The sequence below is a fragment of the Capra hircus genome, chromosome 19, assembly GCF_001704415.2.
Source record: "Capra hircus breed San Clemente chromosome 19, ASM170441v1, whole genome shotgun sequence".
NCBI classification, from domain to species: domain Eukaryota; kingdom Metazoa; phylum Chordata; class Mammalia; order Artiodactyla; family Bovidae; genus Capra; species Capra hircus.
This window is the reverse complement of record NC_030826.1, coordinates 14,352,567-14,366,321: the sequence shown is the minus strand read 5'-3', so window position 1 is coordinate 14,366,321 and position 13,755 is coordinate 14,352,567. Positions and strand designations below refer to the sequence as shown.

General features: G+C 37.2%; 1 protein-coding gene across 4 annotated transcripts in view; it reads left to right on the top strand.

Annotated features, from left to right (window-relative positions):
- AP2B1 (adaptor related protein complex 2 beta 1 subunit) overlaps positions 1–13,755 on the top strand; it is a 113,152-nt gene that overhangs the window by 41,706 nt on the left and 57,691 nt on the right. For all 4 annotated transcript variants that reach the window (XM_018064221.1, XM_018064223.1, XM_013971907.2 and 1 more), the window contains exons 10-13: positions 2,113–2,228; positions 3,379–3,544; positions 4,825–4,923; positions 11,486–11,745. In XM_018064221.1, the coding sequence (XP_017919710.1) occupies positions 2,113–2,228; positions 3,379–3,544; positions 4,825–4,923; positions 11,486–11,745 (641 nt within the window). The remainder of the gene's footprint in view (positions 1–2,112; positions 2,229–3,378; positions 3,545–4,824; positions 4,924–11,485; positions 11,746–13,755) is intronic.

The following is a 13,755-nucleotide window of genomic DNA, read 5'->3' as shown; positions in this document are numbered from 1 at the left end:
TCATATAACAAATTGTATGTATCTGAATGCCTTTGTTTCTGGACTTGTTTTTTATGTACAGCGACTGGATATTTACTTTTGTTCCCATGACATACCACTTTTTTTTTTTTTCTTGGCTGCTTTAGATCTTAGTTGTGGCATGAAAGCTCTAGTTGTGGCACGCAGGCTTAGTTGCCCTTCGGCATGTGGGATCTTAGTTCCCCTACCAGGGATTGAACCTGTATCAGAAAGTAGATTCTTCAACTACTGGACCACCAGGAAAATACCTGCCATACTGCTTTAATGGTAGTTCTAAAAATTTTATCAAAAGCAACATAAGTGAGATGATAATTTGCTTGAAAATTACTATCCTAGACTTAAATATTTTTGAATGTTGATGCATCCTAGGAGATAGCCTTTATCTTTATTATTATATTAAAACTAAAGGCTTAGTAAATGTTTGCTTTGTATCAAGTCCTATGCTGAGCAGTTTATTTGTACTATCTAACTTGATAATTCAGCCCTTATGTGCTCTGTAATTTATCATGACTTACATATTTAAAATTTCCTACTTCCTAGTCTTCCATTCCTTGGTGTTTACCACTTCTAATTTCTTTTCTTTTCTTTATTTCTTTCAAATTTCCCAACTGTTTTGCTCTAGTAATAATAGCACAGGAATTACTAGCTGAAAATGAATTAAGATGTAATTCAAAAAGGGAAAAACTACATAGAAGAATACAGAATCATCATATATGACCTTGTATACATAACCTCAAGATGCAGTTTTGCTTTCCTTATATTACTCAGAATGTTGAAATTTTTAGGCATGCACTTGATTTATGAGCTCTCATGTACCCACTGTCTGTCTTTAATAAATATCAATACATTGCTGTTTCCAATTAATCTACTTCCTCTCCCTTCTTCAAGGAAGTGGGTTACTGTTGTATTTTAATGGATATTTCAGATATGGTCTTACTGTAGACCAGTGTATATATTTAATAAGTCCTCTAAAAAGTCCTACTGTACTTAACAACTAACACTAATTCTTAATCTCATTAAATATCCAATCCGCTTTCAATTTTCCATAATTATGTCTAAATACAGTTGCCATGTTCAAATCAAAATCTCAAAAGAACTACACATTGAATTTGGTTAATATGTCTCTTAAGTCTTTGCTTATTTATTTGGGTGCCATTTATTGAAGGAACTAGATCAATAGGCTTGTAGAATTTTCCAGAGTCTAGATTTGGCCCGTTGTATTTTAGTGATGTTTATCTCATTGCTTCATCCCCTTTAGACAGTTAAATCTAGAGGTTTGGTAATATTCATGTTCATTGTTTTTGGTAAGGATTCCTCTTAGGTCATGCTGTGTACTTCCTGTTGTATCTTATCAGGAGGCATATAACGGAATTACTCATCATGGTATATAATATATGAAAAATCAGTTCTTGGATTTTAGGATCTCTCTTCTGCTACCTTTCTTCTTTTAAAAACTATCATTTATTGTTTCAATACATTAATAAAAGACTAATATATAGATTAAATTCTGTTTTATAACTGAACCATAGGCTGTGGAAAATTGCAATTTATCTAAGTCCATAAACTTTCGGTTATATAGCCCAAAAGATGGCAAATTTTCCTTAAGAGTTTTTTGAGTCACAGATAACTGAAAATACAATGAAAACTGTGGACTCTCTTCCTGGGAAATATGCTTGTCTACACAAATGAAATTTGGCAGTTTCATTTCAAGAGGTTTAAAGATGCCCTCTGTCTTGCTCATTCATGAACTGCAGATAAAGACCTCCTGCTCTGGTGTATTCTGTCATTCTTACTCTTTGCTCATACCTTGACTTATGCTGTCTTCTCTTTTCTGTCATCCTGGCTATCCAAGATGATTTTGTTCACTTGAACTGACTCTTTTGTAATGAGTAAAATTTGGGGTGTATCTTGAACTTCTGTACATCTCCATCAGATAACCCTGTGTCTAATACAGTATGATCAAATTAAGTGCCTCATCTTTTAATCTAGTTTAGTTGATGTACCTGGATGTTCTCTCCCCCCACCCCCATTTTTTGTTGTTGAGGTTGTGTTATTGGGTAGATATCTGACTTCTCATTATGTTCTTCATTGTAGCAATCTGCAGAGCGCTGTGTGAGCACGTTGCTTGATCTCATCCAAACCAAAGTAAATTATGTGGTCCAAGAGGCGATTGTTGTCATCAGGGACATCTTCCGCAAATACCCCAACAAGTATGTCCAAATACTTCTGCCCCTCTTCCTCAGTTCATTTAGGAAATGTTTAAGTAAAGCCCTTTGAGACTGGCTAGGTAAGAATTATTTGGTCATAATTAAATGCTTTATTAAAAATCAGAAACGTGTAAGTTTGTGAGCACGAGGATTAAAATCTCATTTTTACTGTTTTATCACTTTTAGAAGAATTGAAGCTCTGTTTGAATATGCATTGTCGATTAACATATTTTTAAAGTTAACCAGGTTCTTTGGTGATGAAGTTACTATTAAATAGGATACTTATGTCTGGGCATAATCCATTTTATGCTTCTTACCAAGCGTAATTAATAAATGTGCCTCCTTTTCACTCTCAGAAATGTCTCAGTTTGAATAATATGGCCACCCTATTGTAAAATCCAGGAAGGTGACAGCTTCACTATTCACTTTGTATGTTCCTAGTACTTTTAGAAAATTATAGAACATGTAACGATAAATTATCAGAGTTTTAGACCTTTTCTCAAGTATGGTAGCTGCTTCCATTAAGATATGCAAAATCTACATTTTCACTCCACAGAAAATTTTCATGTTGAGGTCTTAGTTTGTGAAACATACACTTTTTCAGATTTGCTTTTGAAGGCAAGCAATTAAAGAATCTGCAAGAGTGAAATAAGCAGATTCAAGGGGGAGGAGATACATGTATAATTTAAGACTGATTCACGTTGTTGTGTGGCAGAAATCACAACACTGTAATGCAGTTACCCTCCAATTGAAAAAAAAAAAAGAGCAGATCATATAAGCACCCTAAATGTCATTTTACCTTATAATCATAGAGATAGGTTGTGCTGAGGCTTCTGACTAATCTTTAAAGATCATATGAAATGAAGTGACTTACAATTAAGTTAGTTTAATGGTGGACTCAAAATTAGAAGAAATATTTTAACAAGGTAGTGGTTTATTAAGTGTTTTATATATATATATTTTTTTAAATTCTAGAAATGGTATTTTTGGGAAAAGGATATGCTTTTACCACTCTGTCAGGAAAGAGGGGTTGGGTTTCTAAATTTCTTGATTAAGTGTGGATACCTTGTCCATGGTTTTGCTTTTAGTCTTCATTGTTAAATACAGTTCTCAGTTTTGCCCTCAGTAACTATAGTCCATTTTGTTACATCAGATACGAAAGTATCATTGCCACACTGTGTGAGAACTTAGATTCACTGGATGAGCCAGACGCTCGAGCAGCTATGATTTGGATTGTGGGAGAATATGCTGAAAGAATTGACAATGCTGATGAGTTACTAGAGAGCTTCCTGGAGGGTTTTCATGATGAAAGCACCCAAGTAAGTTCTCTTCTATACCTAATGAAATAGATGTTTGGGGGAGGATTTCAGGAAAGGTAAAGGTTAGGCAGTTTTGTATGTCTGAACTTATATATATATGTGTATATAGTCTGTAGTGTATATATAGTGTGTATATGTGTGGTATGTATATATGTGTGTATATGTTCATTTTTCTCCCGAAAGCAAAAGGGGTGAGCTTTTTCAGTCGTGCTGACGTCTGTTGGAACAAGCCTATTTAGCTTACACTAGTGGTTCTCAAACTTTAATGAGCTGTAGAAACACCTAAGCACTGGTATTTAATCTCTGTTAAAGCTACAGGTTGCTGGAACCCACACTAGAGTTTCTGACTCAGTAGGCCTGAGATGGTTCATTTTTACAAGGTTCAGAGTGGTGATGCTTCTGCTGCTGCTGCTGTTCCAGAACCATGCTTTGACAACTACTGGCTTAGAACAATACTGCTGTGAGAACCATGCTTTGACAACTACTGTCTTAGAGCGATAGTTAATTATAATTTTCTGTCACCTAAAGATGATTCCCCATTACTGTCAATAATGGTTGTGGCTCGGTTACAGCTGGAGTTTTTGTCGGGGTGAAGGCTGGCATGTGCATTTTGAAAAGAATCTTCCTTCCCACCTTCTATCTGTCCTCTACCAAAATTGAGAGACCTTGAGAGACCTTTGAGTCAGAGGCCCAGAGAAGCAGATAAATTATTAAATCTTTTCCCCTTGGTGTTCATACTCACTGCAAATTGAAGTTCATAAATGTATTCTATCATAGTAATTTTAATAGGCCCTGACAAGGAATACATACAAGCCAGTAATTTCGTGGTTCAGCAAGCCACTCTTAATTGACTGTGATCTAGTATAATTCTATGGTCTTGGCTCTTGCCTCAGTACGATAAACGATTCTCCAGTTCCCCAAAAGTTGTAGCTTTCGGTGGAAGTAAATAATAAAGAATTTGGTCAGGAAACAGTTTTATTGCCATCAGCAAGTTAGCATATACTTTAAGAAATATAGATGATTATCTGAGGCATAAACAAACAGGCAGTTTTTGATGCCAAAAATGCTATTTGGAGGTAGGAGTCTAGTGAGTTTTCAGTTGATGAAAACCTTTGACTGCTATTGTTGATACTGGCAGAGTTTTCAACCTTTGTCTGTTAATCAAAACCAGAAAGGCCTTGTAGTAAGTCAGTCAGTCATGTTTGGGGAAACACCACTTTGGAATTGGTGGTGTGGAATAATAACGGATACCTTTCACTTCATCTATTAAATTTGTTTAGGTACAGCTCACTCTGCTCACTGCCATAGTGAAGCTGTTTCTCAAGAAACCATCGGAAACACAGGAGCTGGTGCAGCAGGTCTTGAGTTTGGCAACACAGGTAAGAAATCTGGAAAAAGCATGGAGTTGATTTGTCTTGTTTTAAATTCTTGGAAAGTGTAAAACTTCTCCCAAGAAGGTTCGTTTGGGGAGGTTTTGAATGTAAAGAGTACAGTCTTTAGATTCTGTTAAAAAAATTCGAAGCAGTACATCTTTTACATATTCTGCTGAATTAGAGGAGAAGGCAGTGGCACCCCACTCCAGTACTCTTGCCTGGAAAATCCCACGGACAGAGGAGCCTGGTGGGCTGCAGTCCATGGGGTCGCTAAAGAGTCAGACACAACTGAGCAACTTCACTTTCACTTTTCACTTTCATGCGTTGGAGAAGGAAATGGCAACCCACTCCAGTGTCCTTGCCTGGAGAATCCCAGGGATAGGGGAGGCTTGTGGGCTGCCGTCTATGGGGTCGCATAGAGTCGGACACAACTGAAGCAATTTAGCAGCAGCAGCAGCTGAATTAGAACTGGTTGTATGGCTTTTAAATGAGTTGACTGACTTTTGTTTTAATGGTAATTCATGAAAATTGAACTTAGATTAGACTCTTCAGTGTGAATGAAGGACATGCCTCTCTGAAAGTGACATTGAGTCTCACAGTACTTCCTTCTGAGGGACTTAATTTCAGCTTTCAAATGGAAGTACCCTGTAGAGATGGTAGATGCTTTGACAAAGATCTTATGTGTGCTGTTCTGCCTTCTAGATTGGTTGCTTTCTCTTAAAGTAATTTTAAAGTGCTAAAGCTACTTCCTTAATTATATATTTTTGGTCTTCGTAGGGAGGGTTCTCATTTCAGGAATGTGGCCCCAAGCTGGATACACAGAAATCGAAGTACAAAAATCGAAGTACTTTTTCTGATGTGACTAGTATAATGATAATCAATCCATCATGATCCAGTGATGGTCTTAATTGAATTTGAAAACAGGCTGATTTTAGGAGACTATTCATATATTCAATTTATCATTTCCTCTTTCATCTCTTTACAGTTGTATATTTCAAAATTTGAAACTCTTTTATTTTGCCTAGTTCTGAGTTGTCATCTTTATTTATTTTTTTTATTTTTTACAATTGGAGGATTAGATATGGTAAATATTGTAATTAGTACAGTTGAGGTATGTACCTGGTACACTCCTTGAATCCCAGTTCTAAATTGAGACCACAAATGTGAACCTAGAGTAGTTGCCAGTACATTACCTGTTAAGTGATCAGAGCACATAATTTACTACATGTTAAATGCAAAGTTCTTCCTTCCTCTGACAGTATTTAATTTTAGAAATGTCAGGAATCCATTTTAAGGACAAGAAGTTTGATGGATAGATAAGGCATTGGAATAACTTAATGGAAAAAGCAGACAGCATTACCAAATAAGTTGTTTTTAGACTATACTACACAACTCTGAAAAAAATACAGCCAAGAAAACAGCTAGAGTCAGAGGCTACTTTCTGACACTTGATTCAAATACAGATGTTTTACAGTCGGTGAACTCAAACATGAAGAAGGCCTGAAGCTAAAAATTAAGATAATTTTCTTATCTGATTATTGATTCATGTAAACATTATTGAGAATTATCTGCTTGATTATCTTTTAATGGAGCAGTTGACCAACAGTAGTTTAGTTAAAGGATATTGTAAAATTCATTTAGCAGAAAACAGAGGTGTCTTATCCCACCCCTTGTACCCCAGTTTTCTTCATTTCTCCAATAAGGAGCATGCTGTTTTCCCAAGTCTCTAAGCTTTCACTTGACCCCGTTACAGTTAGTCTGAAGAAGCATTCATATGATCATGTGGAGCTAAGGGCAGGCCATGGCTCACCATCTGTCCATGAAAAGTGGATGGGAGGTTGTCCATCACTGATCAGGCATGTCTTGGTACTAAGGGCAGAAATTGGTCATCTTTTTGAATCAAAGCATTTAGGGTGGACACAGGAAGTCATTTTCACATTAATGTATAATAGGTCATCTACAGGGGGCCATTTTGAGTAGAAATTGCCACTTCTTAATCGTGTAGGGCTAATTACAGACACTGCAGGGTGAATGCCATTAAATTAGTGATGTGTTTGACTTCATCTTAGGGCATTGAAGCTCATTTCTGCCTTTTGTTACAGGCTTTGGAGCCTCTCTGCTTTGTACAAAAGAAAGAGCTTTATATAAATTAACCAAATCCAAAGATGTCTGGTGTTTATTCGAGATGGTAAAATAGTAAACTTGACATTAACAATGCCTGTGTAATACTTGAGAAAACCCCCTAAATACAGATAAATTCACATTTATGCAGTCTTTTAGCTTTCTCAGAAATATCATTTACCAAGAATCATAGGATTTCTGTTTATTACAATGTTTACTTTGTATTGAAGTTTTAACTCTCCCTTGAGGGCTACATTTCAAAGCATCAGCAGTATTTGGCCCCTTGTGAAACTTAACCACAGTGAGTAGAAAAGAAAGAGAATAGGTAGAGATGAGTGCTGGGTCACTCAGCACCTGGAATTACTCAGAAGGTAAGGGACTGTCTCAGCTCATATTGTGTGACATCATTCCTCAGCCAAATTAAAGATGACTGTGTTTAGCTATGTGTGGAGTAGTCAGAGTCATCTTAACTGCTGAGACTCCACTTGACATTCATGCCCATTGGAAATAGAGACATCTTTTGCAGTTTATTTGTAAGAGCTCTTCAGAGAGGTTTCAACTTTTATGCATTTTCCTTTGCCTGAAGCAGGGATAATTTACATAATCATCGAGGCAGTGAATATTATCTAGATTGAGCATTCTAGCTTTCCTAGCCTAGACCCATGACCACCCATTTGTATCTCTGTTAAGATGGAATCAGAACAGTTTTCTAAAAAGACTTTTTGCCTTGGTCCTTTTCAGTCACCTCTGAATAGATAAGGCTAGTCTCATTATCAAGTGAGTGTCCTTGGTAGATTCCATTGTGTTCACAAGTTCTGAACCCTGTCTTCATCTCCATTTTCTCTTAAGTCCTCTGTATTTGTATTTTAACAGGCAGCATGGGAGAGCTGTATTTTAGGTTCATGTCAGAGTTCAGACTCACTCTTACTATTTACCTGAGATAAAGTGTTAGGGAGAATTTCCTGTGTTCTTACAGTTGTTGGAATGTACCACTGAATCAGGCCAAATTAGTGGAGAACTGGTGATCTAACAAGGTTTTGACCCTTATTAGAATTGTTTTTACTAAATTACACTGGTATCATCATCCTGTAGTAAGGGTTGTATATGAGAAACTATCCTGTTTGGGTTTGTTATCAAAGTAATTATTTATTTAATCATATATTTTCTTCTCTTGGAGACCCTGTAAAAAATTCCTAACCAGTCTTGGGTTCTCTTATGCGTAAGTATGTAGTTAACTGCCCCTCTGAATGGCTTATCTGATTAGATTTCTTTCCCATATCAGATGTTTAAACGTCTGTCCATGGGATTCTCTAGGTAGGAATACTGGAGCGGGTTGTCATTTCCTTCTCCAGGGGATCTTCCTGACCTAGGGATCAAACCCCTGTCTCTTGTGTCTCCTGCATTGGCGGGTGGATTCTTTACCACTGTGCCTCTATCTTCATAGTAGACTTAATCCTGTTTTTTATCTATGCTGAGGATTCATGAAAGTATGTATGAAATCTTTGTGTTTCTAATTTTAAGTAAAATGGTGGTATAATTAGAAATACTATTGGTTATGAAAAAAGAACAACCCTTGAATCCATGCCTTTAATAAGATCTCTTTTTCACTTTGATGGTTTTAAAGGAAATATAAAGAATACACAGAGAAGTGTCCAAACTTTAGTAATTACCCTTTTTAGTACATGGAAAGAAGTCTTCACCTTGGCATTTCCATATGTGAGCTAGAAACCACCATCATCAAAATCACCTGTGCTTCTTGTTGAACATAAAAATTCCTGGACCCCGCTTCTGACATAATGAGTCAAATCCTGGGCCCCCCTTCTGACATAATGAATGAGAAACTCTGGTTTAGCCCTGGAATCTGCACTTTAAATGGCTTTCTTGGTGTGTTAAAATGTTGATGCATGTTATAGTTTTAGGAATTACTGTTTTAGGGCTTGCCTGGTAAGAATTGTTTTGGAAGCTCTCAAATTTGGGGCAATACATTATTTTCTTGAGATCCTCATGAGGGCCTGTCGGAATAGCAGTACAGTAGATCCCAAACAAAATTTTCTGAGTCGCCAAACACATAATGACACTGTAAAATCATAAAAGGTTCTGTTTTTTTGTCATTAGCCTTGACTGGCCCTGATTTATCGTGGCTTCCATGTGAATAGTGAGGCAGTGAAGGACAGCTGATAGTAGGCCTATCAGATCAGCCCTCAGGATAATCGAGTTTGGACAGTGGAGATACTTGTCCACTCTTGACTTCCGGTCATGAAAAACTTGCACTCATTTTCTCATTTCTCGTAGGACTAAATTTTTAAGTCAATGTTAAGATTTATAGCATGTATCCCCTGTAATCCATTGACTCTATCTCTAGAAATCATCTTATTGTAGTGTTTTGAATTTGTGGGAGGACTCAAGCTTCTTTCAAAGAAGTATGTATTTTGTGAATCTCGACAGGAATTTGTTTGTTTTTTTTTTTTTTGGTTAAATATGTAGCTGATATATGAGAAAAATAATTTGAAGTAAAAAATTTTTACTTTGATTATTATTAAGCTGCGTTGTATCGTTTAATACATTTAACAGCTTACTAGACAAATTAAAAATTTTCCCAATTAAGTGATGCATAGTATTCATTTTCATTGTGTAATAAAAAACATAGTCTACAGATATTAAATGCCGTGCTTTGGGGACGGACTGAGTGTGCAGATTAAAACTTTCAATGTAAATATCAATAAAAGCTGGGATGGGGATTGCTTTCCTGATGTGATACTCAGAGAAACTTGTATTCTTAAAGAAAAATCAACTTATGTTTTATAATATTTAAGTTTTGTTTCCAAATGAAAATCTAAGGAGATTTCAGTCAGCTGTTTATAAACACTTCCTCAGGAGCAAACTTCCTGCTCCAACATGCAGCAAAACAAATGCATCTAATTTGGATATTGTCGGTTTCTTTTTTTTTTATGGCTTTTCAAATACGACAAATAGTTTGATATAAGTAAAAATGTGCGTTTCTTTTAGAATAATGCAACCTATGAATATGATAAAGATTATCTTGAGATTAAAATTTACCATTTTTATGCTGTATTAGCTTGTATCTCAGTTTTCTTTATACTTTTTTGTTTTTAACCAGCAATCCATTTTGAGTGCAAATAAACACTCAACACTCAAATAAACACCCATAAACATATGATGAAGAAAATCTATGTAAAGCAATCTGGGTCACTTCTGGTATTGAGCTGTATGGCAAGTGCCTTAAGTGGCTAAGTTATGAACCAGTTCATCTGCTTATATACAGACTCATGGGAAAACCCTGGCCTACTTTAAAGAAATACTTTCATATGTGTGTTTTAGGCACAGAAATTGAAATGGGGCTGATTGTTGCCTTTAATAACATAATACCACTGAAACAATTCATGGGTAGATGAATGCCACCATGTAGACAGACTCTTGGAGGTAGATACCAGGGTATTTACTGCCACTTTGTAATGACCACAAAACTGAATAGGATAAAGGAGGGAGAAGGAGGCAGCAATCTAAGTCTTCATCAGTAGGACACTAGTAAATAATGGTGCAGTGCTGTGTATATGGTGGAAAAATGACAGCTGTGTGTGCTGCTGCGGAAAGCAGCGTGAGTATAGGATGAAACTGGTTTTGTGTAAAATGAATATATGTGTGTGTGTAAGCTCATAGTGCACTATTCATATGGATGGGTACTTGGGGGATGGGGGAGTTAAGGTAGGGGAGGGCTGGGTGATTGGGGAGACTTACTTTTATATTATTCATTTCTAAATAATGATGTGGCATTGATAATAAATTTTCCTTAGCCACAATCGTGTATAAAATTATTTTAACCACCACACAGAGAAACGACACTAAATTTGTCACCCTTTTTAGAAGCACTTAGTTTTATATGCTCTCTTAAACAGTTTTTTTTTTAATCATTTAGGTAATAGCACCTCTCATATTTTAATAAATAATTAATGTTCTTTGAGCTCTTTGAAGCCAGGCACCATGTGTTGTCTGTATTGCCAGGGCCTAGCCAGTGTCTCCACAGGAGATACTTAATATTTGAATAAAGAAAGAAGGTATGGGTGAAATATATGTCAGATGTGTTTCATGAAAAATTCTGCTAATATTTATAGCAGTTAAAAACATTTTTATGTCCCAAGGCCATTTGAAGCAATTGATTTTTCTTGGGTTAAACTTTATTTTCTTCTTCCCAACTTCCTTTCTGAATTTGAATCTTAGAACTAACCTCAATTTATATTTAAATTCTTTGAGACATTAGAGATTTCAGAATTATGAGTATATTAACAACATATTGAGTCTAAGTATCTTCTAACAGCCAACCCTGCATAAATTGGTGCAGCATTGCCTTGATAATAAATCAGCAGTTTGAGTTTCTATATGGAGAATAATTAATTACATTTAAACCTTCCTGTGTCTGCCTTTCCATTAGGATTCTGATAATCCTGACCTCCGAGACCGGGGCTATATTTACTGGCGCCTTCTCTCGACTGACCCTGTCACAGCTAAAGAGGTAGTGCTGTCTGAAAAGCCGCTGATCTCCGAGGAGACAGACCTCATCGAGCCGACCCTGCTGGACGAGCTCATCTGCCACATTGGTTCCCTGGCCTCCGTGTACCATAAGCCGCCCAGCGCGTTTGTGGAAGGGAGCCACGGCGTCCATCGCAAGCACTTGCCCATACACCATGGGAGGTGAGCGGGTAGGCTTGGTTAGATGAAAAGTGACTCTCTGTATAGATGAAGCTGGTCTTCCTTAAGGTTCGCTATGCATTTGGCAAACCTGTTCTGCCGCCTTAGGGGCTTCATCTGAATTCTAGTGGCTACACACATGTAATGGATAAAAGACCTTTTTGAGTTCTAATCTCAGGGTTGGTAAGATTATGCCTTTAGAAAACTGTGGTAAAAACTTTCTGAATGGATAAAGTTCGAAAGTTGCTTAAGACTCTAAAAGATGAGGCTAGAAATGTTCCCATAGCTGAAAACTTGGTAAAAAACATATATAGGCATACCATAGAGATTGTGGGCTTTGGATCCAGAACACTGCAATAAAGTGAGTCACGAATTTTTTTGTTGTTATTTCTGAGTGCATACAAAAGTTCCATCTGCTCTATAGTGTAGTCTATTAAATGTCAAGTGGTATTATGTCTAAAAAAAGTCGTGTTGTTCAGTCGCTAAGTCATGTCCAACTCTCTGTGACCCTGTGGACTGCAGCACGCTGGGTTTCCCTGTCCTTCACTGTCTCCTGGAGTTTACTCAAATTCATGTCCATTGAGTTAGTGGTGCCATCCAGCCATCTCGTCCTCTGTCACCCCTTCTCTTCCTGCCCTCAGTCTTCCCCACCATCAGGTTCTTTTCCAGTGAGTTGACTTTTTGCATCAGGTGGCCAAAGTACTAGAGCTTCAGCTTCAGCAACAGTCCTTCCAGTGAATATTCAGGATTGACTTCCTTTAGGATTGACTGGTTTGATCTTCTTGCAGTCCAAGGGACTCTCAAGAGTCTTCACCAGCACCATAGTTCAAAAGCATCAATTCTTCAGCAATCAGCCTGCTTTGTGGTCCAACTCGCTCATCCACACATGACTACTGGAAAAGCCATAGTTTTGATTATATGGACCTTTGTTGTCAAAGTGATGTCTCTACTTTTTAATACACTGTCTAGGTTTGTCATAGCTTTCCTTCCAAGGAACAAGCATCTTTTAATTTCATGGCTGCAGTCATGTGGATCACAGTCCACAGTGATTTTGGAGCCCAAGAAGATAAAATCTGCCACTGTTTCCATTTAATCCCCATCTATTTGCCATGAAGTGATGGAACCAGATGCCATGATCCTAGTTTTTTGAATGTTGAATTTTAAGCCAGCTCTTTCACCTTCATCAAGCAAGAGGCTCTTTAGTTCCTTTCTGCCATTAGTGTGGTGTCATCTGCATATCTGAGGTTGTTGATATTTCTCCTGGAAATCTTGATTCCAGCTTGTGCTTCATCCAGCCCGGCATTTCACATGATATACTCTGCATATAAGTGAAATAAGCAGGTTGACAATAAACAGCCTTGACATACTCCTTTCCTAATCTGGAATCAGTTTGTTGTTCCATGTCCAGTTCTAACTGTTGCTTCTTGACCAACATACAGGTTTTTCAGGAGGCCGGTAAGGTGGTCTGGTATTCTCATCTCTCTTAAGACTCTTCCACAGTTTAATGTGTTCCACATAGTCAAAGACTTACGTGTAGTCAGTGAAGCAGAAGTAGATATTTTTCTAGAATTCCCTTGCTTTCTCTATGATCTAGTGATGTTGTCAATTTGATCTCTGGTTCCTCTGCCTTTTCTAAATCCAGCTTGTACATCTGGAAGTTCTTGCTTCACTGAGCCTAAAGCTAGCTTGAAGGATTTTGAGCATAACCTTACTAGCATGCAAAATGAGCACAATTGTGCCATAGTTTGAATATTCTTTGGCACTGCCCTTCCTTGAGATTGGAATGAAAACTAACCTTTTCCAGTCCTGTGGCCACAGCTGATTTTTCCAAATTTGCTGACATATTGAGTGCAGTTCTTTAATAGCATCATCTTTTTGGATTTTAAATAGCTCAACTGGGTTACCACTGATATATTACAAAACTTGCAGTTTATACCATGTTTTCCTTTGGAGCTTCCCTGGTAGCTCAGCTGTTAAACCACCAGCAATGCAAGAAACCCTGGTTCAATTCCT